General features: G+C 47.4%; 12 protein-coding genes across 12 annotated transcripts; 6 read left to right on the forward strand and 6 right to left on the reverse strand.

Annotated features, from left to right (window-relative positions):
• Nucleotides 1-353: 353 nt before the first annotated feature.
• N7517_005733 (uncharacterized protein) lies at nucleotides 354-1,639 on the forward strand (the record flags this gene model as incomplete). The annotated part of the gene is made up of 3 exons (XM_056723463.1): nucleotides 354-605; nucleotides 658-782; nucleotides 841-1,639. The coding sequence occupies 3 exons, from the start codon at nucleotides 354-356 to the stop codon at nucleotides 1,637-1,639; spliced, it is 1,176 nt and encodes a 391-aa protein (XP_056579713.1).
• Nucleotides 1,640-2,062: 423 nt separating this feature from the next.
• N7517_005734 (holocytochrome c synthase CYC3) lies at nucleotides 2,063-3,166 on the forward strand (the record flags this gene model as incomplete). The annotated part of the gene is made up of 3 exons (XM_056723464.1): nucleotides 2,063-2,140; nucleotides 2,197-2,858; nucleotides 2,917-3,166. 3 exons carry the CDS (start codon nucleotides 2,063-2,065, stop codon nucleotides 3,164-3,166), a joined length of 990 nt encoding a protein of 329 aa, XP_056579714.1.
• Nucleotides 3,167-3,563: 397 nt separating this feature from the next.
• N7517_005735 (ABC1 kinase family protein) lies at nucleotides 3,564-5,727 on the reverse strand (the record flags this gene model as incomplete). Its single annotated transcript, XM_056723465.1, has 3 exons — nucleotides 3,564-3,741; nucleotides 3,799-5,141; nucleotides 5,212-5,727. 3 exons carry the CDS (start codon nucleotides 5,725-5,727, stop codon nucleotides 3,564-3,566), a joined length of 2,037 nt encoding a protein of 678 aa, XP_056579715.1.
• Nucleotides 5,728-6,341: 614 nt separating this feature from the next.
• N7517_005736 (uncharacterized protein) lies at nucleotides 6,342-7,653 on the forward strand (the record flags this gene model as incomplete). Its single annotated transcript, XM_056723466.1, has 2 exons — nucleotides 6,342-6,677; nucleotides 6,730-7,653. The coding sequence occupies 2 exons, from the start codon at nucleotides 6,342-6,344 to the stop codon at nucleotides 7,651-7,653; spliced, it is 1,260 nt and encodes a 419-aa protein (XP_056579716.1).
• A 396-nt stretch (nucleotides 7,654-8,049) lies between these two features.
• On the reverse strand, nucleotides 8,050-10,394 carry N7517_005737 (uncharacterized protein; the record flags this gene model as incomplete). The annotated part of the gene is made up of 6 exons (XM_056723467.1): nucleotides 8,050-8,139; nucleotides 8,191-9,377; nucleotides 9,431-9,565; nucleotides 9,619-9,738; nucleotides 9,789-9,923; nucleotides 9,977-10,394. The coding sequence occupies 6 exons, from the start codon at nucleotides 10,392-10,394 to the stop codon at nucleotides 8,050-8,052; spliced, it is 2,085 nt and encodes a 694-aa protein (XP_056579717.1).
• A 1,840-nt stretch (nucleotides 10,395-12,234) lies between these two features.
• N7517_005738 (Short-chain dehydrogenase/reductase SDR) lies at nucleotides 12,235-13,093 on the forward strand (the record flags this gene model as incomplete). Its single annotated transcript, XM_056723468.1, has 3 exons — nucleotides 12,235-12,321; nucleotides 12,389-12,753; nucleotides 12,805-13,093. The coding sequence occupies 3 exons, from the start codon at nucleotides 12,235-12,237 to the stop codon at nucleotides 13,091-13,093; spliced, it is 741 nt and encodes a 246-aa protein (XP_056579718.1).
• A 574-nt stretch (nucleotides 13,094-13,667) lies between these two features.
• On the forward strand, nucleotides 13,668-14,098 carry N7517_005739 (dolichol-phosphate mannosyltransferase subunit 3; the record flags this gene model as incomplete). The annotated part of the gene is made up of 3 exons (XM_056723469.1): nucleotides 13,668-13,715; nucleotides 13,786-13,854; nucleotides 13,937-14,098. 3 exons carry the CDS (start codon nucleotides 13,668-13,670, stop codon nucleotides 14,096-14,098), a joined length of 279 nt encoding a protein of 92 aa, XP_056579719.1.
• A 585-nt stretch (nucleotides 14,099-14,683) lies between these two features.
• On the reverse strand, nucleotides 14,684-15,758 carry N7517_005740 (xanthine phosphoribosyltransferase; the record flags this gene model as incomplete). The annotated part of the gene is made up of 5 exons (XM_056723470.1): nucleotides 14,684-14,792; nucleotides 14,860-14,975; nucleotides 15,044-15,368; nucleotides 15,419-15,525; nucleotides 15,723-15,758. 5 exons carry the CDS (start codon nucleotides 15,756-15,758, stop codon nucleotides 14,684-14,686), a joined length of 693 nt encoding a protein of 230 aa, XP_056579720.1.
• Nucleotides 15,759-16,028: 270 nt separating this feature from the next.
• On the reverse strand, nucleotides 16,029-17,447 carry N7517_005741 (thermophilic desulfurizing enzyme family protein; the record flags this gene model as incomplete). The annotated part of the gene is made up of 3 exons (XM_056723471.1): nucleotides 16,029-16,542; nucleotides 16,623-17,096; nucleotides 17,152-17,447. The coding sequence occupies 3 exons, from the start codon at nucleotides 17,445-17,447 to the stop codon at nucleotides 16,029-16,031; spliced, it is 1,284 nt and encodes a 427-aa protein (XP_056579721.1).
• A 672-nt stretch (nucleotides 17,448-18,119) lies between these two features.
• N7517_005742 (ESCRT-II subunit protein SNF8) lies at nucleotides 18,120-18,974 on the reverse strand (the record flags this gene model as incomplete). Its single annotated transcript, XM_056723472.1, has 2 exons — nucleotides 18,120-18,432; nucleotides 18,502-18,974. 2 exons carry the CDS (start codon nucleotides 18,972-18,974, stop codon nucleotides 18,120-18,122), a joined length of 786 nt encoding a protein of 261 aa, XP_056579722.1.
• Nucleotides 18,975-19,282: 308 nt separating this feature from the next.
• Nucleotides 19,283-20,873, forward strand: N7517_005743 (60S ribosomal protein uL30; the record flags this gene model as incomplete). The annotated part of the gene is made up of 3 exons (XM_056723473.1): nucleotides 19,283-19,296; nucleotides 19,927-20,038; nucleotides 20,247-20,873. 3 exons carry the CDS (start codon nucleotides 19,283-19,285, stop codon nucleotides 20,871-20,873), a joined length of 753 nt encoding a protein of 250 aa, XP_056579723.1.
• A 680-nt stretch (nucleotides 20,874-21,553) lies between these two features.
• On the reverse strand, nucleotides 21,554-22,763 carry N7517_005744 (TDA10 family protein; the record flags this gene model as incomplete). Its single annotated transcript, XM_056723474.1, has 4 exons — nucleotides 21,554-21,711; nucleotides 21,782-21,897; nucleotides 21,947-22,539; nucleotides 22,617-22,763. 4 exons carry the CDS (start codon nucleotides 22,761-22,763, stop codon nucleotides 21,554-21,556), a joined length of 1,014 nt encoding a protein of 337 aa, XP_056579724.1.
• Nucleotides 22,764-23,296: the final 533 nt, after the last annotated feature.

The following is a 23,296-nucleotide window of genomic DNA, read 5'->3' on the forward strand; positions in this document are numbered from 1 at the left end:
GTCTTCCATACTGGACACAGACCCTGGAGACGGGTTTACCTCAATTCATCGAGGGCGTCCTGTCAGGTGGTGCGCTGGTTATCCTTTGCCTCTCCATTCAAATTTTAATCCACCTACATCATGGTTTCTTGATCCTTTCTTTACGTTGCCCGGTACCAGTGAGCTTCCATCGATGGTTGCACACTTGGTGTACTATTGTAAGTATCAACTCATTCAGCGTTGCCCATCGTTCTGGTCGTGTTAGGTGTTCAATGCATAAGCCTCCCCAGAGCTAGAGCTGACTACAGGGCGAAGGGAAAACCATATTCGTACCGATGACTTTCCCGAACACGAGCAAAGATTCAAACCAAGAAATGGAACTAATGGTTCGGTCCTCATTCTCCGATCCGGGTAGTTTCTTTGGGTTGATGAGCATGTGTGCTGCACATCGAGCCGTTCTCGCAAGCCAACGATCGGGTAATTGGGACTCGGTGCTTACCGACGACCCTGACTATTGTATGATGAGAGCAAAGTCCATTCAAGAGATGAGCGCAAAAGTACGGGATCCGAGTCGCAGACTCAGCAACGAGGCGTTTGATACCATAATCAACCTCCTTACTGGTTCGGTATGGATTCTGTTCGTGAATATCGGGTTGCGGTGTTGTTAACATTCCACAGCTGATAATCGGAGAGTTCAGCGAGGTCCATACTCACCTCACAGGGCTTAAAAGTATGGTTGATCTGCGGGGTGGAATAACAGATGAAAGTATTCGTTCTTCCTCTATGCTGTCTGCCATCATCACGTACGTGTGTGTCCGGTTCGCCTCTCTACTTGAGTTCCACTCACAGTTGATGAAATAGAACCGATATCAAAGCTGCCTCGGGCCTAATGACCAAACCCGTTTTCCCATTAACTTGGGATGCGCAGCCAATCCCTTCAGAGATTCAACAGCGAATCAGACCACTGGCTTCGTCTCCTCTCAACAGACTAGGCACGGGGTTTTCTGCCAATACATTCCTTAGTCCACCCTTATTGAGAATTATAAGTGTGCTTCGGGACATGGTATTCTTTAGCATCACTTATCAGACAAATCCTACGGTCATTAAACCAGGGGACCAGGACTTTTTCCGCGTCCTCAATTGTGAAGCAGAGCACCAACTTCTCAGCTATATCTATGCAGAAGGTTCTCCAAACCCGGAGCCCAATCTTCATCCGATTGAAGCAGTGACTCGAGTGGCTTCTATTTGCTATCTCAATCATTTCCTGATTGTCTCGCCTTCATCATCTGGATTGGGTCGAGCCCTTACGAAACACCTTAAGACAGCGTTGGATGGCTGCAAATTGTCTCTTCTTGTGGGATTACCAAATGAAACCTTTGGACTTTATGTTTGGGCATTATTCGTCGGAGCCCAAGGTGCCCTTGGGCAGCCTGAGCGGCAGTGGTTTGTGGAGCGGCTGGCCCGTGTCGCAATGATATGTGGGTGGCAGTCATGGGAGCAAATTTCGAAGCTTATGACTGAATTTTTCTTTGTTGCGGCTTTGGACAGCTTGAATTGGCGTTCAGTCTGGGACGAAGCGATGACTGGGTTTGTGATATCCGAGTCGGAGGAACTGGAATTCTCTTCTCTTCTTGGAACGGGAACACTCTCCCTTACTTAGCTGTCAACTATGGGCACTAGTATATTTTGTACGAAAAAAACTAGCAGTAATAGTAATAATAAGCCAAACCCCCCGCCCCAAAAGAAAGTCCATGAAGTATATAAATGAGAGTACGGCCTCTGTTCTTAAGCATAACACTTTAATAATCTGATTTATTTAGCTCAAAATGATATTAGAGATGTTATATGTAAGATGACACTCCAATGTTCTTTTGATATGTTTTTTTAAATATACGAAGGATATGCATATAAAAAAAAACTTGAAGTATAAAAGCCAGGGACTTGTTTACATTTCACCGCTTTAAGATCGACCTATCACGTGGCAGCTTTATGTCATCCAAAAAAAATGTTCGCTTTCTCCGGTCTTTTGTCGCGTTCGAGTTCGCCTTGGATCTTATAAAATTTCTTTGCTTCATACTTCAAAATGGGTTGGTTCTGGGCAGACACTCCACAGGCTTCTGCAGTCTCAATCCCACATGCGTCTTCAAATGCATCTCCTCCGGTTTGTTTTGCGCATCTTGTACAACTTTGATCATTTAGACTGACTCTTATCTAAAGCCGGGATGCCCAATGCATGAATCAGGCTCAAAGCCCTCACCCTCGCCAGCACCTGCTGCTGAACTCCCCAGCAGCTGCCCCATGAAATCGAAAGATTCTCCATTCTACTCAGCCCCAAAATCGACACCGGCGCAAACACCGCAGCCACCCGCCAACACCGCGGCGCAGCCTTCGACCCTATCAAAACTTAATCCTCTGAACTATATGTTCTCGTCTATTTCCCAAGAGCGTGCTGCCAATCAAACCGTTGATCTTCCTGTTGAACGCGAAGGTTCTTCAATCCCAAGAGGGGACGGCGAAGGCAACTGGGAGTATCCGTCTCCGCAACAGATGTACAATGCCATGCTACGCAAAGGACACACAGACACACCCCAGGATGCGGTGGAGTCGATGGTTGCAGTACACAACTTCCTGAACGAAGGCGCCTGGGATGAAATCGTGGGATGGGAGCGCGTATTCGCCAAGGGTCTCAAGTCTGGATGGCAACACTGCCGACGCGGCGAGGAGAACCTGAGTATGGACTTGACCTATGCAGACGAGAATGGTAAATTCGATTCGACATCCGAGCCTCGCCTACTCCGATTCCAGGGCCGGCCGCAAGAGTGGTCACCTAAGGCACAGATATACCAGGCACTGAGCTGGGCGTACCCCAGCAAGTTTGAGTAAGGACTGTCTTCGCGGTATATATACCAGGGAAAATGCTGACTCTAATTCCAACAGGACCAGCCCTCCGTTTGACCGCCACGATTGGTATGTCATCCGCCAGACACCTTCGGGCCCGAAGGAAATTCGATATGTCATCGATTACTACTCTGGGGATCCAGATCCCCACGGGCTGCCTGTCTTCCACCTTGATATCCGCCCTGCGTTGGATACACCGACGGCTGCTGTTGAGCGCTTAATGAGATGGGGAGGTGATGTTTGGTGGAGGGCTAGCGGCGCAACTGTTCGTGAACAGGCCTCGCGCTAAGAGTTATTGACAGCTGCAACAACAAGGCTGTCTACTTCTCCACTCCCCTCTGTAATTATTCGAAGGCATGGCGCTGGCGTTCCATTGCTTATCCTCACTTGTGCTTGTACGATGTTTATCTTTTCTCTTGTCTTATATCACAACCTTGGTCTTTCTCCGTTAGATGAAAATGGACACACGATAATTATATCTTTGCATTAATTTAATTCCCCTCCCCACCCAACTTCATCAGTTGCACGTTTTGCTTGGAGATTTCTTTAAAAAGAAGTGTGTATTTCTCTAAAATATCAAAATGGACAGTGTGGCTTTCTTATCATTCAACGGACATGCCATCTGAGCTCATATCAACAGTGAAGAATCGGGCGTGTATGGTACAAAAGAAGAATGGCGAATGGTCTTATATATTAGGGGACAGTTGGTCGTACTTGACGCAATGCTCAACACTCTCGATGCTGGCCTGCAGCATTCCACGAGCCTCCAGGCCGACCCAAACCCAGAGCATTGAGTAGTCGCCCGAGCGCACAGTTTGCAAGAACGAACTTCCTGATCCCAATTGTCGTAGAATAGGAAGTGCACTAAACAAGTCAGCTTCAGTTAAACAAATCAAAAGCCGCATGGAGGAGAAAACTCACCTTTTGAACAGATCTAGGTTGGGGTTCAAACTACGTCCTATTCCTTCAAGCAGGAGACATGAAATGACGACGTTGACGAAATCTCCTTCAAACCGAACGTGATGCCCGCGGACCATAGTCAATACCTCACTGAGAATATCGCCAATCTTGACACTCCCCAGAGCAAAGGTCCGAGATTTGATGCTTAGGACCAAATGCTGCATTTTCAGTGCAAATATCTCCGGATCAATGACCTCTTCTGGTGTTCGACATCGCTCGACCATAAGCTGACCAGCCCGGTATCCGTCAAATTCAGCAATAGCTCGAAAGAGGTCCAGGAAGTTCCGCCGGTTGGTCTCATTTAGCTGGGTGACAAGACCAGTGTCGATAAATATCAATTGCGGTCGATACCCCTCGTCATTGAGCTGGGAAAGGGCAGCCTTCCAGTCCTCGGGGTCATTGAGACTCGGGCGTAACCGCTTAAGGACTGCCTCTGTCACATCAAGTTCGGCCCGCGTCGGGGCATCGAATGCACGCGAATGCTTGCCAAGGGAGAGGTCCAGCTCGCTGGGCCGGTAGAAACGAACCATGATGTTCCCCGGATGGAGATCAGCATGCACAAAGTTATCTATGAGCAGCATATGCAAGAATGCATCAAGGCCTTCATTGGCAATATCATGCTGATATAAACCCCCTCCGATATCCAAGAAGGTGGCCAACGGGATGCCTTGGGCAAACTCCTCAACCAACACTTCACGAGTGGTGTATTCTAAGTATGGGTATGGGAACCAAGCAGTAGTGCGAGAATTGAATTTCTGGCGGAATATGACGAGATTGGCGGCTTCAATGCGAAGGTCCAGTTGTAGCTTCATCATTTCCCCAAACTGTTGTACTTCGTCGGGGAAAGACAGCCAGTGCATCGTGGGGATGACATTGATCATGTGAGCAAAAAATGACATGATCCGCAAGTCTCTATGTATCATTTGTTCAACCCTGGGGTGCTGCACCTTAATCGCGACATACGATGATGGCACCCGCTGCGGGGAACTCTTGACTAGCACGTCGACATTTTTCCGGACCTTCTCGCCCAGCGTTGGTGGTTCGATGCCCAATTCTTCTTCATTGGTTGCAGCAAGGCTCGGTTTCAACTTCGCTTTGTAGACCTGTGCAATCGCTCCAACGCCCAGCGGTTCCTCCTGGAACTCTTCGAATATGTCCTCGAATGGTAGTCCATTGAATGCTTTGCGGATGATGCGCTTCGTTTGGTGAAGTGAGTGGGCGGGGGCATTTGAGTGAAGTGACGACATTATGTTGCACATTTCCGGTGGAAAGATATCTGTTCGTGAAGCAGCCCATTGGCCGAGCTATTCAAGAAGTCAGCTTGTCAGTTCAATCTCAATGGACAGTTTCTCGCCAACCAAAACATCAGCTTACCTTGATGAATGCAGGACCAGCCCGCTCCATTGCCTTCACCAAGAACCGATACCACCATAATGTGCCAGACCGCGCGCCATCCCGGTCCTGCGCTTTGCGACCAAGCCAGATGGCGGGCACCGTGGCGACAACCGGAATGAATATGATGGCAAGGTGGATGAAGCGTATCCCTGTAGCAATAGGGTCATAGACGTAACAATAAAAATAGACCCATATTGTCTGGCAGAGCTTCGAGAGGCCTTGCGCGTCGGGTGAAACCGTCTTCCGGACCTCTTCGCGGGAAGCCTCTAGCATCTGCATTTCCGCGGTCTTGTCGTGGCCATCATTCTCTTCCGCCAGTTTCAAAAAGGCCGCTGGCGCCAGAGTGGCCATAAGTACTCCAGCTATGACGGGAGCCCTTGGCGGGGTGCCTTTTAGTAGTTGCCGAGGCCATGGCGGGCGACTGAAATGTTGTCGGGGGAAACGCGGAAGTCCGCGTTTGAGACAAAAACGGCCGAAGAGACCGACCACCCTCATGTTATCATGCAGGCGTATAATATTAACATAGAATGATGAAGTTGTTAGAAAAGTAGAAGTAAGAATTAGCCTCGGAATAGAACTCTTGGTCAAGATGGACGATAACCTTGGAAACACGTGCTGCGACGTCATATCGAGGTGGGTAGACAAACATGACAAACATGACAAACGAGGCACACCACATCTGTATCATATCCATGAATGTATATAACTTGTACAGTATGCACAAAGTTATTTATGAAGACAGATATATGCATTATACGTTGTACATCAATAGGTTTGTTTAGGCTCTGGCTAGTTTTCCGAAGTCGTCGATGCATTCTACAGCCACATTCCTAGTCCTTCGTCCGCTTGCCGGCAACCATAACCAAATCCGGCAACATACACAGCAGATCCTAGCTCTTTGTCAAAGGGAAAGAGTGGGGGGGAACGGGTCGATCTTGTTGTATACCGGTTTCTGTAAGTGGCTGCTACGATTGAATTCCCGAAAACGGATCATCAAGCCTTGTTCAAACGACCGGAAAGATGGTATTACTCGACATTAAATTGGGTCATGATGCCCAGAAACTCATAATGGATTTTCCATCATCTTCAGTATCCCAAACGACTACCAGATGGCGCGGGAGCTGTTAATTATGGGTCGTACCCAGAGCCTTCGCGATGTCGAGTCCAACAATGAGAATAAGTCCTCGAACTGGCGCGATTGGACCCTTCTCCTTCTGTGGGGCGTTATTGGCTATGCATGCATTATTTTGACGGTGTTAGCCTACTTCAACCCGGGGCTTATACTCTTTGATATCTCTTCATTGCTGTTTCGCAAGGAGATTTCTCCGTTCTTCGCATTCTCGCAAGGATCGGGTCATTACTCTAAGCCACAGGGTTTCAAGATAGTCGCTCTAGTTCCGTTCCATTACCATGAGCGAACAGCAATCTTGGACTGCTATTTGCAGGTATGCACAATGTTGCCGTTATTATATGGATTTGAGTCTAACATCATTCCAGAAAAACTTGGTCCATAATAATGGATTTCTGGATCAGGTCGTCTTTGTGCCGCAGACCGATGACGCCGTCAGCATGGAATGGCTGTACTCTATTGTGAATCAAACACCCGAGTATGCTATTTTTTCTCGCGCCCATGAAATGGAGTGGAAAGCTGCAAATGATAATGTGATGTACATCCGAATCGATGGCGATATCCTATTTCTGGAGGATAACGCTATTTCAACGATTGTCAAGACGAAACTCGACAATCCAAGCACGCTGATGGTATCGGCCAATGTGATAAATGAGGCAGCCCTCGCATCTCTTCACAGTCATCCAGGAACTGCACTCCCATATCTGCCTGAATTATACGACGTGAAACAACCATCCCGATCAAAGTCGCAACTGAAGCACGACTGGCGCGCTTCCAGTCTTCCACGCTGGCAGGGCCCGCCGAGCTTCAAAGTACGCAAAGACTTTGAGCCACCCTTTGAAGGGCATCGCTGGCTACTCCCTAGAGATGCGGGCTCTGGTCGAGACCCTATCGCGAGATCGGTATATACCGAGACTGGTCCGACCCTACATGATTGGACTGTTGGTGCGCAGCAGCATTACTCCTTCTTGCACCACCTAGAAGACAATGATTTGGGCCCTTACAAGTTCCCGATATGGGTCGACCCAACCGAGCCCATCAGCGATAACTTTGGGTGCTTTTGGGGTAATGATGCAGTGGATTTGCACCGTATTTTCCGCAATGACGACCAAAACAGATCCTCCCACAATTGGCATATGCCAGATGGCTCTCGTCCACATGTCATTATAGATGGCAAGGGCCTTGTTTCACATTATTCTGCTCGCCAAGGTGCGGCTGGTCTGGACGCTACAGACCTCATAGCTCGTTACCGGGCATATGCGCAGGAGAAAGTGTGTTTACAGACTGAATGATCTCGAGGCCCTTGCGTATCGGATTGTGTCAATTAATGGAAGTTACATGTACATATACGTATATACTTAACGATTTTGTTCAACTTTTGCACGTCTACAGCTGGGTTCTTATAACGAATTAGATCCTTTTTGCTCGGGTGCTCGAGCTATCTCTATGCCTACAGCAATATTTCATTCGAAATATCATGTTTCCAGGGATACATGCAGCGAGAGATATCCCTTCTTTTTCGGTTCCTGTGAAGAGGTTTTTTATGGGCTTCTTTTGAGTCCGTTTTTAGACAATATTGGTTTCACGGTCTAAATCAGAGCCCATGTTTTATCGAGGCATCACCTCATATGCAACTATTATGACACCTGTGTGTTCCAAATGGAAAATATCATGTTGGACCTCTTCAACTAAGCATCTGTTACAGCCTTCAACTGTGATGCATTGACCTTCACCAAGTCTTCCAGCATATCTCTATAACCGACAGGAAGTGCACCAGACTATTTTCTGGTTAGCATATGACTAACATTATTCTAGGACGGGAAACTCACCTCGTTTGTCAGCAGTCCTTGCACAAGCACAAAAGCATTGTCACGATCTTTGGTCTCTTGTGACTTGTTTGTCTCCTCGCCACTATCTTGGTTGGGATTGCCCCCGCCTAAGGCCGTCTTAAGCAACTCGGTAACCTCTGTCTTGTGCAAGCAGTCTACAACGGCGGCACAGCCGAGTCTGTTTGTCGCCATTAGAGCCAGAGCAAACCAGCCTTCACTGCGAACGACAGGCCATTGAGTCTGTGTGATCATCGCACCTACTGGCAGCGAAACACCCTCGTGCAGGGTGTACAGTCGGTCAAGCAAGGACATTGCTTCTTCATCTCCGTCGCGAGCCCTAGGGCTAACAGTCCGACAGATCGAAGCAACTGTCCGTCCGATTTCAGTCTTGATTGGCGTGGAGTCTGTTTTCTCGAAAAGAGACAGGAGTAGAGAGAGATAGGTCCGTTGGTGAGCTGGAGAATCAATATCTTGTGAGAGAGGAGCTAGAAGATGGGAAATATTATCCATCGAGGAGATAATCACTTGCCGCGCGATGCTTGCAGCTGAGAATTGAACCTGCGGAACAGATTCATATGCCCATAATCGTGAAATGGCAGGGATGATACCAGCTTCTCCAAGAATAGCTCTGTTGTCGCCGGCGATTGCAAGGTTCTTCAGGAAACCAAGCGAAGAGTGCAGGACCGCACCACGGGCATCGCTCTTGAGAACGGATATCAATTCTTCGTGGATTTTGAGGTCCCGGACCATCACCTGGCAGACTTCGTCGGACCGGGCGAGGTTTCCAAGCATGACACAGGCGCAGATCTGAAGTTGATCTTCGGTTGCAACCACCCATGACTTCAATGTCTGTGTAAGAGGAGAGTCAAGGGGGTAGTATTGGGCGAACAATGGTGATGCTGATACCTCAGCCAAAGCCTGGTTAATTTTGAGGCGGAGCTGCACGAGAGCCTTAATGTCTTCGCTCAAAGAAGGATCTATCACAATCGAAAATGAGTGGCGCAGGACGCCCAGCACGTCTTCCACCATCCCGTTCAACACACAGATATTCTGGAACTTTTCTTTTTCTAGGTAAGCAGCAAGAGAAGTTGCCAATGATGAGAAATGCGCAAAATCAAGAGTCTCATCAATGGCAATGTCCATCAGCAGTAGAATTGTTCCGTCGGGAGAGTGTTCAATGCCTTCGGCTGTAAATTGCACATTAGATCGGAAATCAGACCGAGGTTGAGATAAAGCATACCTTGTTCTGAGGCCAACTCAATCAAGTCGTATGAGAAATGAAGTAAGGCCTCATTATCTTCGATACCACCATCTTTGATCAGCTTTAATAAGATGTAAGCTGTCCGATTAGCAGCCATCTGAGCATGTGCTGGTTCTGATATCACATTAGCAAGGCATGTATCATCACCCGGTTCTGTCTGAACATACTGTAATCCATGCAAATGTTGTAAATGACCGGAATGGCAACAAAAAGCAAATCTGGATCAAGGAAGTATCGAATGATAGCAAGGGTATAGTTTCCCTTGACAACAATCTCCCTATTCTCATCTGCATCAAAATCAGTTATCTGGGCATTGGTATAACCAATTGCAGCATACCTGTATCGGCACAGGAGTTTCCAATAACTCGCAAAGAGTGAAGCAACAGGCTAGTATCAACTTCGCCCTTCAAAGAAACCACATCCAGGAAGAAGTTCAGAACACCAGATTGGCCGAATGGTGCACGCCATGAGGCTAAATCATCATTAGCAAGTCATAAAATTGACATATAGCTAGGATTGACCCACGATCTCTGCTACCATCCGCAATAATCTCAGTAGCTTGAACCAAATACTCGGAGTTACAAGCCCAGAGCTTTTGCAGAGTAGCCCTCACGCTTTGCAGGGTCTCGGCGTCCCGTCGCCCGCGTTTTTCGTTTGCATCGGCCTCTTCAAGGGATGCATGGAGCTCCTTGAGGTCGAAGCTATTTCCAGCCTCGTCGACCTCCTGGGCCTTTTCAATAATCTCTCGTAATTCACGGAACATGTCCTGTTGCTCTTCCGAGTCAATGATTTCGGTGCGGGGTGGTAGAGAGGAAGAAACCTCCGGTAGATCTATGAGAATATTTTTGACAGAAGGCAATTCCAGATCAGCCTTTTTCGAGACTGGGTGGCCAGCATCTCCATGAACGGCCAGTTGCGCGGTAGATATACCCGCGGAAGACATCTTGCCGAATTGGGGGCAGATAGTTGCCTCCGGAGTGTGGGGTAATTTTCAAGGGTCCGTGTGGACTTTGAGGATGTGAAGATATGGATTTCTTCCCTGAACGGGAAAGGCCTTCTCAGCTAGATGGAGGAGCCTAGATGGCAGCCTGTTGACCCCGTAGCAACAATTCAAACACTGTGAACAAACAGCGTTTACTCCGATATGAGAGTACTGGTGGCTTTTAATTAGGCAACAAGAGCCTAAAATGGATTATTGAGATGAGTGGAAGACGATCGATTTTCTCACCAGAAATATATCGCAGATACAAAGTAAGTTTAGACCCTTCGTGAAGAGACGGAGTGTGCTGCCTGAGGTCGATTCAGGCACCAATCCCGTTTAGGTTAGGCCCGACAGTTAATGTAACTACGGAGCATGCTAGTTATGTGTGTAACAGCAGAGGGAAAAGGAGTAACTCGATAGATTGTGAATATATACATCCATGGATATGTGATATTTAATAAAACATTCACTTCCAGAGGTTTTCTCTCACGGACTTTTGGCTATATTGATAGTCAAAAATACATAGAGAATCCGAGGGGAAAAAAAAAGAAATGGAGCTGCGCGGAATCGAACCACGATATTCAAGGAATGAATCATGATAATTTCCCGATTAGGGAGAATTACATAAGCTTGATGGACTAACCATTATCCTACAGTTCCTTAACCAGTAGCCTATAGCTTCTAATTTTGGTAAAGAGCTCCGTTAACAATGCTCGTGTTTCGAATCCTTCAACCTTAGTATGTGGAAAAATTGCATACTGAACACATCCACAAAGATATTCAGCATTCCAAAAAGGCTCACTTCAATGCTTAACTAGCGTTATCTCATAGTTTAGCACCTTTATTTGTGGCTCATTAAAATTTTTAAGGCAATTAAATCCATAAAGAGTCATTCCTTGGCGTAGGGTCTAGGGCACGTTCGGGAACGTGATCTCGGGCTTCCGTTGTTTACATTGTATATCCTACTATTGCTAGCAATTACGGCAGTTTCTGGCTTCCAAAAAATGTCATTATTGGGAATTGATTTCACAGTTCTCACATTTCGGTTATAAACTATATGCCCATCATCAAGTCTACTTTTACAATATGAATCCGACACCAGGAAACTGCAACATATGCTTTTTTAACTCGGGAATATCGGACTTATCTCGGTAATAGAGTTATCAGTCCTAGTCCTAGGTTACACATACATGGAAAAGTCGTCTTCACAAATTAAGCCCTTATCGCTCTATCTCTGTCGTCTACCTACCTATAAAATCGAAGGTGGGGGGGGGGGGTTATTTATCAAAAAAGACATCTAAATGAAATATTTGAGAAGACCACTAAAGAGACATCGGCCAACTATTATTGTAACTAACTATATAAATGGATATACGCGCTGATGGCTGCTTTCCCATCTCAAGATAATGGAAATACATAGATCAATTATTGCTCGCGCAATTACCCATTGAAATGGTGATAGTTCAACTTTCCGGGCTTGGAGGTGTAGGTGGCAGGGATCACCTGAATTTGTAATCGGATAATCAAGCTTCAGTCTCTAGCTTCCAATCCTCGGAGATCGGAGACTAAGTATGAGATATGTATGGATTGATAATCAACAATGTCTGTTCGACTCTCATCTAAAAACATATATAAGTGTACACCGAGTTGGACATCTGTATGATATTATACTTCAGTTCCACTACACTTGACCGAACTCACCTTGAGTCAAATCAGTCACTACAGACTTTCGGTGTCTTTTCCTAAATCTCATCATCGAGCCCTAAAAGGGCCGTTATAATCCACCCCGTTATAAACCACCATGGCCCTGACTATTGTCTTCATCACCGGTGCCAATCGTGGCTTGGGCCTAGGGCTTGTCAAAGGGTTCATTACTAAACCGGACCATGTAAGTTCTCCTTTTCGCCCCTTCCATTTGTAATTTGGGGCAGTCACTGACACTGAATCCTCGATAGATTGTTATAGCTGCCGTCCGTGACCCAACGCATTCGACCGCCCAGGTACCTGTCAGGCTGCCCGGAGGCGAGGGTAGTCTTGTTATAGTAGTCAAGTATGAAGCGTGTATTAAACAGTCTGCTTTTGATGCGGTCAAAGAAGCAACCAATCAGGACATCAGTCATCTCGACATTGTCTTCGCTAATGCCGGCATTGCCAAATTGTATCCACTCGTCAAGGACATCCAGCGGGCTGATATAGTGAAGCATATTGATGTCAACGTTATAAGTGTCGTGTCCTTGTACCAAGCTACACGCGATCTGCTGCAGAAGTCGACCAGAAAGCCCATCTATGCCATTATGGGATCTGGAGCTGCTGGTCTCGCGTATGTCTGCTCGAATCCGGGACACAGTAAATGTCAGCTAATTATCTCTAGACGCCAACCTCCTGTCCCAAGTGCGGCGTATGGTGCATCCAAGTCTATCGTCAACTGGTATGGTGTTCGGATCAACGCCGAAGACGAGTGGCTCAATGCGTTTGTGTTGGATCCCGGCTGGGTGCAGACCGACATGGGCAATGAAGCTGTGCGGAGTTGGGGCATGGAGGAGGCCCCCGACACTCTTGAGAAGTCCATTGCCGGGATGATTGGGGTTCTGAGCACAGACACCAAGGAGCAGCATGGTGGTAAGTTCGTGCTATACTCAGGCGAGGTTCAGGAATGGTGATCACAGTTTCATAGATCATGGACAGATCGAAGTGCATTGAATCTAGGCCAAGGGAGGGTCTTTCACATGAAGTTCCCTTGCATTACAGTATATATGAGAATCCACTACCCTATTAGTGACTCTAGTTCCTATGACAATGGTCAAGTATGAAAAAATATGTTATGGTGCTTTATTGAGGCGGAGTTGATTATTGCTTACATAACATGATTCGTGCTCAAAGCGCAAGGGCAGATATTACTGCCTATGTTCGTCTCTCTTTTTTGAACTTTTTATATTCATTCTCGATATATGGAAAGGTTAGATATAGACAAATAAATATATTTAACAAATCCATACATATAGTAAAGTTTTATAATCTAAATCCCCTAAGATATCGCTATAGACTTGGCAGGTACACAAGACCAGTGACCCGGTCCGGGCGCCAAGAAGCGCATCGCCCAAGCTGGCCTTTGCCGCATATAGCACTACAACATCCCCGAGTCCCTCATTTTTGCTAAGATAAACCGGTGCTATCTTCACAATTGACCTCTCTCCTCTCCTTTGTGAATCTACTATCTCATCTACCTATCTCACCATGACGCGTGCTGTCCAGACCCTTTCCGTTCTTCTCCTTGTCTCCTCGGTATGCTACAAAGTGGCTCCATCTCAGTGAGGAGCACCATCCCGCATGGATCTTACTGACAATTGATCAGCTCTACCTTTCCCTTTTCCTTGGACTCGTTCCCCTGAACGAGACTGTCCAGACTGAAGTCATTCCAGTTGTGCGTTACCTACTCCAACCCCGACTCCAACTCTGGTCTTTGAGTGTGTTGATGGAAGGAAAACTAATCTATAATCATCCAGCTTCCATTCTATGCGCTTATTGTCTTCGCTTGCTACCTCCTCGCCCGCCTGGGTGTGGCGATCTTCACTTTCAACGATGTCCCCGAGGCACACGCCGAGCTACAAAAGGAGATCGAGCTTGCCAAGGTGGAATTGCGCCAGGGCAAGGTCGAGGTCGATTAAATGCGAGATCGCTATGCCCATGGACTAGAATAATAATCAGATACTCGGATCCAGAATACAGGCAGACAGGGTCTGGGTCTGGGTCTGAGTCTTGAGAAGTTCAGGGTGTGGATTGGTGCTTGGACGCAGAGGCTTTTTGTCTTTGCAGGACTGAAAAGGCTGCGCCGGATCAATATAATACACTATGCTCCAGTGACTTTTTGTTTACCGCTACCAATACTATATTCTCTTGATACCCGTCTACAACTCAATGTCTGCAAAACAACGTTGGAGGACGCCAGGCCCCCGGCGATTACGGGAGCAGTTTCTTTCAGGAAAAAAATGTACCGGATGCAAGAGCAGTTTCAAGTGAAAAGGTCTTCGCGGGGGGGGGGGGGGGGGGGGGCGGCCTGCCGGTCTGCCAATCTGCCAAAAAAAGAAAGAACTTTTTCTATGAAAATCATCAAGGATATCGTAAAAATTACATGCTCAGTTTTGAGCACCTGATCTGAGCATGGACAGTAAAACCGGAGACCAAAGAGTCAACAATATAAACCGTCAGAGCACCGCGCAAAATGTAATGCTTATCATAATGCAATCATTCGCTTAAACAACCTTTTCTTGGACGGCCTGGGTGGAAGATTCTTCGATGGTAGTTTTCTTCGTATCGACGATAGGGTGCAACTTGGCCTTACGATCGTGCTCTTCGATGTTTCTGTAGGAAGAGAAAGAAAAAAGTCAGCCACAATCTCTATGACAGAAAATCTCGAGATATAACATACTCAGCTTCCCAAGGATAACAGATCCAGACATCCCCAGTGGTGACCGCGGCGTGGTAGCGCTGGTCGTTAACCGTCATATCTTCGGGCAGAGCACCCTTCTTGGCCTTGTCCTTGTTCTATTTCAGTTGTCAGCCAAACTCCTCAACCTCCAAAGAGACAAAAGAGACAGGAAAAAAAAACATACGTGCAGAACGAAGACGTGGAACTTAGTCTCCAGGTTCTTCCTATCATCGCCGGGAGCGAGCTGGTCCTGGGCGTTCTTGACATCCTTCGTGAGCTCCTCCACGGCGTATTTTAGGGTTGTGCGGGTATCATCGACCTCGTCGACGATAAGAACGTTCTTGCCAATCAAATTGGCCATCGAGGAGTTGATATCGAGCCATTGCAAACGTTTGACCTCGGTACCGGGGGCTTCCTCAACGCTTTCTGTGCCCAAGCGCTCGTAGAGGGACAGACCGATAGCCTGGATGGGGATGTTAGGTGCATCAGGAGTCTCCTTGAGGAAGGACCTGTTAAGGATCAGTATAGTCCAGAGCACGTATTGAACCTTGGAACGTACCGGAGGATGCGGGCAGGGATGTAACCACCACCGCCGATGGCGATTATAAGGTTGATTTTGAATTCCTTGAGGGGCCCTCTCGCCGACTGCTTGCAGAGATTGTGGACCTGTCGAGGATCTTTGCGTTAGTGAGTCTTTTTAAAGTTTTGGGATTATAATTGTGGACTGCGATAAGACAATCTGCAAATTTTGTGGGGTTGAGATCTTGTTGGAAGTTCATGTGTCTTCGTCAATGCCTCCCATCTCTTTTTTTTTTTTGTCTCTGACTAGCACGAGATAGTATATAGTCCATAGGAATTCTTACATCGTTGTAAGTGGCATATTGCTTTTGGTCCGACATATTGTTAGGATTTCAGAATTGGATAGAGATATGAAGATGAATAACCCAATAGAGATAAATCAAGAAGTGAATTATTCACAGAGAGCTGTCGAATGTTTTTCCCACAAGAGAGAAGAAGAAAAAAAAATGGAGGGGAAAAAAAAGAAAAAAAGTCGGACCGAAAGATTATCGGCCCGGTGGGTCTTATCGTACCCTTTTTTATGTTGTACAGCTTGTCCCTGCATATATCATTTATATTGATATTGATATTGATATGAATTTCATTCTGTCTTAAGTATACCAACTAGGCTCAGGCAATTCATGTAGTAGTGCATATCGTCCCAATTCCCGATTCTTGTACGCCACCGGATCATGAAGAGTGTGCACTCGAATATCCCGCCAGAATCGATCCAATCCGACCTTGGAGGCGGTGGCCCGGGCTCCAGTCACTTCAAATACACCAGAGGTAACCCTGAGTCCGACGTCTGTGGCCACTACCTTGATACTAGCCACCCACTCAGCAACATCTCCACGTTCCTGGGCCGTCAGACCGGATTTCTGCGCTTGATATCGAGTATAAAGCCCTGAGAGTTGATCGCCTGCTCGATCGGCAAGGGCTTCACTGGCACGTAGATGTGCAAAGAAGTTGCCATAGCGTTCGAGGATGTAGAACTCATCCGTTGCTGATTCCTTGTTGTCGCCGCCGAAAGGCCAAGCACGTGTTGCGGTCGTAGTGTATTTGGAGGCGAAATCCAAAGCACCGAGAGCAATACCCAAGTAGAAATTACTGAAGACCAGTTGGATGCTGTGGGAGAGAGCGAGTAAGCATTCAGCCATGCAACTACCGGGGAGCATGACATATCGAATGGCATAGACTGCACTTACGTTGGCAGAAATAGGGTAGGGAACGCGATCTTTAGAGTATCATCGCGGGGCTTCTTGGTAGATGCATCCCAGCCCAGTGCATCTGACCAAGGAGCGCGGATATTCTCGATCTTCACGCCTCCAGACTCGGTCAGGCGCAACCCAATGTTGTGCCAGTTGTGAGCAAACTGGATACCAGGCTGTTGGGTCTCGACCAACGCAAAGATATGATCCTGAGTGCCATCCAATATACCCTCAAGGACCGTGAGATCGGATACAACGCCTCCGGTGTTGAAGTACTTGTTCCCAGTGAATACGATATGGTCTCCATCTGGGGTGATCTTCAGATCATTGTCGCGGGGGTTCACGGCGCCACCGACAAAGTAGTTGTTTGAAATGATCAACTGATGGGTTCGGTCGGCTTGTTCAGGAGTGCCCATCACATTTGCAATGGTAGACCAGAGAAGGTGATAGCCAAGCAGCATACCGATAGATCTGTCTTCTTGTTAGGGACTATCCTAGGGGGGCATGAGGGATGCTTGGGTCCGACCCATCTGCCTTTGCAACCTCTCTTATTGCCTTATACCCAACGCTCCAGGGTTGCTCGCCACCACCGTACTTCTTAGGTCCTAGAAGCTTTGTCAAGCCTGAATACTTGAGCAGGGCTACTTCGGCGCGCGGTGATTTGTTCTCCTGGTCTCTTTGGGCCACATCCTTGGCTAACACTTCGGCGACCTCTCGGGCTCTAGCAATCCATGCTTGTTCGGTGTCCGGGAGATTGGACCACGTGGCTTCGTATCCAGCGTAGACAACGGGGTCTGTTGCTAGAACACTAGATTGGGACATGGTGGCAGGGTATATGTAGTATGTCAGTTCAAATTATATTTAAACCAATGGACTATTCCTCATGGATGGGGTATGAGACAGTTTATAAACAGTTCTCTCGGGGGGAGAGAAATATCTTGCATGCTCGTCACTCCGTATCACGCAATGCGTCACCGCAACTTCAACGCCAAAAAAATGAGTTTCATGCAACTTTAGATTCGTCAGACTATGGAATATGTCGTTATTGCTATCGAGCTAGCACCGGGATTTTAAAGTAAAACACAAACGAATCATTCAAGGGGTTTGCTCTATTGGTGAATTCCCGCGTACCCGCTTGTACTCGATCCTTGCCAATAATACTTACTCGCCGATCATTCGAGCTCGGATCTCTCTTTGTGAATTGGATGGCCTCTTTCTGTAGTTCCAATGGCGGTAGACAAGTGTCACAAATAATGGTATCGAGCAGACTGTAGCTCGTCGTGGGTTGACCAACAGGCCCGGAAAGGAAGGGCGAATGTTGCCCTTCTCGAGGCGCCGACTGTTCAATGCATCCGTAATGCTTAGACAGGAAAAGACGCAAGAGCCATATGTTATGAGTCGGGTTCTCGCAAAAAGGTGTGACGCGATAGATGACCGCACGAGACATTATGATCACGATCATGATTTGTAGGCGAACCGCATGAGTCTCGTACTTCATCCGCTATCCTCCAGAAGATTCTGTGGTGACCAGTACTCTTTCTCAGGGCCCTGGGCATCCAACCAGACTAGACCATCAGCAAGCAGGTCATCGATTACAGTTTGTGCTCGAGCCTTTTCCCACTTGAGGTTCAATCGCAGCATTGAAACGCTCACAAAACCCAGCACCTGAATGACTTCCAAGACTGTTGCCTGATCGCTATTGAGTTCTTTGGGGATGGACCTAATGTACTGCTTGCTGCCGACCTTGACGATGGAGAACCCGGAGCCAAGAGGCTGAAGAGACCGAACTGCTCGTAGGATGTCATCACTGTCAAGCACATAGTGCAATTAGCCACTGATTGATATATCCTTATTTCCTGAAGGGATAGCCCCATACTCTGAAACCTCGAGCCCACTCCCGATCGCCTTGCCTTTCCCCACTCGCTTCCGACATTCCTCAACACCAATCAGTCCACCATTTTCGCTCCTAGTCTCTCTGCATAACTCCACAACTCTAACTGCGACTTCAAAGTAGAAGTCATTCATATCCCCGCCCATAATCTGGGTCCAGAAGCTCCCCCCTTCTCCCAGTCCGCGACGGCCATTCTTGCCCTTGACGTTGCTTGCGGCAAGGGGATCAACCCCGATGGTGTTGCACATGCGGGCAAACTCTGCTCGGAATGTGGGGTTGGACTTTATCGTAGAGCTATGCTCTAACGCAAAGGTGTGGAGCAACGACTGGAAAACTGACAACTGGGTCTGCAGGGAGGCAGTATGAGTAGAGCGGAGATTGGCGCCATGACTAGCATAAGATTGTGTTGCCTGAGTTCGGTTTGCAAAGGCGCCCAGGCCTACTCCGCGACGGGACATGGCGTATGGAGTGAGTGTAAGGGAGGTCGAGTTCACTTGATAGTCCTGGTTACGTGTAATTTACCCCAGGCGGGTCAGACATCCATGAAGTCATCTGATAAGAGGGAAACCCTTATCTCGATACTGATAAGGGTTGGATCCAGAACCGGTTAGCGCTAGTGAATTGATAGGCTAACCACGTATGGCTAGCGGGACCCGCACCCACACAAGCGAAGTCTCTTCTTACATTCCTTTTCTTCGAACTTTTTCTTCTTCCTTTGACATCCTTCGACAACCAGCCGACTCTCGACCTCGTCCGGACCTTCAAAATGGCCGCTACTACGTATGATTCCCAATGACTTCTTCCTAAGACTGATGCAACCTCTGCTTGAGTTTGTAAGGTTGCGGGTATAGTCGTCCTTCTCGCTGGGGATGCCAGCCGTTTGTCCACATCGGTGACGGCTAGGTACCAGCTCGATCCTTCCTGCCCTTTATCTCGGTTCCAATTATCTCGGATACACATGTCGTATATCACGGAGCAAAATTCGGATACAGAAAAAAGGGTGATGGAGTCTTGAGGTTGAAAGCGCCTGGCGCCTTCTCCTCCAAAAGTATTGTTGTGAACTATCGTTCTCGGGCGCTCATGATGCGGTAACAGCATCATGTCCCTGAGGCGAAAGGTGTCAACAAATATTTCCTGAACATTTTTCGGGGTTTTGTCGGATGAAGGTATCAATGGCATATTGCGGGTGATCGGGTTTGCGAAGACTGTGCTGGAATATGCATGGCTAGTACCAAGCTGTAATCGATCTTGAAACCCCGATGGCTTGGCCCTCACTGATTAAAGACATTTCGTCGAGTTTTTTTCTAATGCCTTCAGTTGAGAATGTGGCGCTATATGCTGCAATTCTTTCACTCGGCGAATTGTCTCAGTCTTGATCTATTTTGAACAGACTGTTCTAACATTCCACAGCTCCGTTCCCACCCAGAACCAGGTCCTCGTTCCCGAGACCCTTCTGAAGAAGCGCAAGTCCCAAGAGGCTGCCCGCGCTGAGCGCCGTGCCGAGGCCGAGAAGACCAAGAAGGTCAGTTTCTCCCCTTTTATCTCTCATACTGCCACACTTCCCTTCCAACTACATGATGCATAACACCATTCACGATGACTAGACCGCTACCACGGTCAATGCTGTCGTCTGTCAACCATCTTTCGGGTCTGACATTAGTTGCACAAACTACTTGCCATTTTCTCCACAAGACTTTGGAGAACTCTCATGCTGACTGAGATTCATATAGGCCAACAAGGAGAAGCGTGGTGTTATCTTCAAGCGTGCCGAGTCCTACGTGCAGGAGTACCGCACCGCTGAGCGCGAGAAGATCCGCCTCAACCGTGTTGCTCGCCAGGAGGGCAGCTTCTTCGTTGAGGGTGAGCCCAAGCTCGTCTTCGTTGTCCGTATCAAGGGTATCAACAAGATTGCTCCCAAGCCCCGCAAGATTCTCCAGCTTCTGCGTCTGCTCCAGATCAACTCTGGTACTTTCATTCGTCTCACCAAGGCTACCCAGGAGATGTTGACCATTGTCAACCCCTACATTGCCTACGGTTACCCCAACCTGAAGTCCGTCCGCGAGCTTCTCTACAAGCGTGGTTACGGAAAGGTCGACAAGCAGCGCACCCCTCTCACCGACAACCAGATCATCGAGGAGCACCTCGGCAAGTTCGGCATTGTCTGCATGGAGGATCTGATCCACGAGATCTACACCGTTGGCCCCAACTTCAAGCAGGCCAACAACTTCCTCTGGCCCTTCAAGCTGTCCAACCCCAACGGTGGTTTCCGCACTCGCAAGTTCAAGCACTACATTGAGGGTGGTGACACCGGTAACCGTGAGGAGAACATCAACGGTCTCATCCGCCAGATGAACTAAATTTCTTCTCGTGAGGAATCCGGGTTGGAGCGTTCTCTGAGTGCACCTCTAAAAATGTTACAAAATTTTATGACTTTACTGTCTTGGGTTGTTTTTTGCACGGGCTGTTTATATCCACTAGTCAATTTTTAGCGATACGATGGTCTGGGATTTCCGATCAATTTAATGCTTCAAACAACCCAATCGCATGGTCATGGGCCTGTTCCTCTCTATTTCTTAATTCAGTAACCATCATATTCCCAGTCCTTTCCCCTAGCAGTCCTCGGCATTTTGTAAAGCCGAAGACTGTCCCGAGGTCCGAATCTCATGGCGTTGAGCTATCCTGTTGGCTGTATTTGAAACCATGTTTTTGAGAGCTTTCATAACTTTATGAACCCTACTCCAAATATCATGCTCATCATTGTAATTACCCTACTGGCTTTGGTAGTTAAGTGTTCTACCTGGAGTCTGGTCGATTCATCACATGTGGCTAATTCACATCGTATCAGATTTACCAACAGTTAGGGATCCTATCCTGAGAGACAATCTACGAAACAGTGAATCTCATGTCATTCCAAAGAAATTGAAATCTGCACGGAGCCTAGAGCAGGGATAGACTTGACAATTTTGGCAATATATACATGTTCAATTTATCTGTGACACTGTATTTCTTCCAACATTTCTACGTTAGCTCACGCGGATTAGATTTTAATAACCTCTTGAACTCTCCTGTTACGGTTAACCACAAGGCAGAGCTGCCGTCCTTGCCAGTCTGAGCTTGATGCTGATGGGTTATGTGGCGCAGGCTTGAAAGCGCCCTCGCGAAGGGTTTCAGTAAAGAGCTCGTAGGATGGGTAATCTATATCGATCATTCGAGTCAGTATATTTTGTCCTTCATGGTGTTATCGCTCTTCCGAGTATATGCATACAGCCGTCCACAAAGTGGTTGACCTGATCTTCGGTCATCCCGGTGCCTTTGGCAGCATGGAGCGTGCGTTCTTGTTCCTGCCGCCATTCGTAGACGAAATGAGGGTTTTCAGCATCGCTGCAATTAGTCAGTAAAATAAATATATGCCGAGTGGCAGAGAACATACATATGGATCAAAGCATCAAGCTTGCTGCGACGGAAACCTCTGTTAGCAAGGGTTTTTATAGTGCAATCTCCAATGGCCGAGGAAACCCACTCAGTCAAGACATCATATCGCTTCAAAGCATCGTTTATAGCTTTAACATCCTCGAACTTGACATGGCCTAGTCGTCCATCATATTCGCCGTTCTCCTTTTGACGCACAGCGGCCTCCCATTTCGCACGCAGGGTTTGGTCATCCCACGCACGGAACCCGACACACCACCCTTCGAAAATCACGACCTTGACTTTATCCTGACCCTCTTGATTGACAACCTTCCATTGTGCCTTTGAAACACGATCACCTTGGCCCTCAAACGCAGACTTGTCATACTGCGGAATGGCCGTCGGACGTTCAGCGGCTAGCGAAGCAAACACCTCCTCACCCAATGTGAGGTCGTGAGTCGAAGGCTGACCCCGATGCTGTAGGAGGGGATTTGAAGGATGTGCTTGTGCCAGAGCCACCTGATCGGCGTGGGTAAGGTAGATATCGTCAAGCGACAATGTCACGACCGAGAGCGAGTATGGTTCCGAGCGGAGGGTGTCATTGAGAGCGGATACCTATGGAAGTTAGAGAGATTCCGTCCCGAGGAGATTGAAATCCGAGGCATGGGGAATTGACACCGAAATCGACTCACTAGGACTGTCTTGCCTGCACCCTGCACGCCATTGAGGCCGATGAAAAATGGCGGGGTAGGTGTACCGCGGTGCTCAGTATGAACGCGCAAGCGATCGAGAAGGAAGGGGATGCAGTGCTGCGACTTGTCGTCCACGATTTCAGGCATTTTGACTTGATTTTAAAGTAGTTTTCTATGATATTTCTTTTTGTATCTACGGGAAATTTCAATGTTCCAATCGGCCGAGTGAATCTCCCCCACGGGGTATGTTCAGCCACTACTTTTGATAAATATAGAAGTGAATTGAGTACATTAAATATTTGAATAGTTTAAATAGTTAAAATATTCTAACAGTCAAAATAGTCAAAATAGTCAAAATATACAGAGCACATGATAATGACGTTGGCCGTCACATGCCCGAGTCGGTACTTGGAGATATAGGAGTAGTAACAGTACTATTTAACATAATAAATATATACTAATAATGTATACTATACAGTTACTCTGTCTCCGTATACTTAGAATTACTAAAGTACTCGGCATGTGATACGGGATGATCTGCCATTGTAACAATACCCATATTTCAGTTAATTACAGAACCCAAACGTGCCGAGGTCCTCAGCTTGCCGAGTTGGCTTTAAACTCCGCTCTTCTCCAGCTTTCTTCTTTTATTTCTCACTTTATTTTCGGATATACACACA

Source organism: Penicillium concentricum, assembly GCF_028827145.1.
Source record: "Penicillium concentricum strain IBT 3081 chromosome Unknown utg000002l_segment0_segment0, whole genome shotgun sequence".
In the NCBI taxonomy this organism is placed as follows: domain Eukaryota; kingdom Fungi; phylum Ascomycota; class Eurotiomycetes; order Eurotiales; family Aspergillaceae; genus Penicillium; species Penicillium concentricum.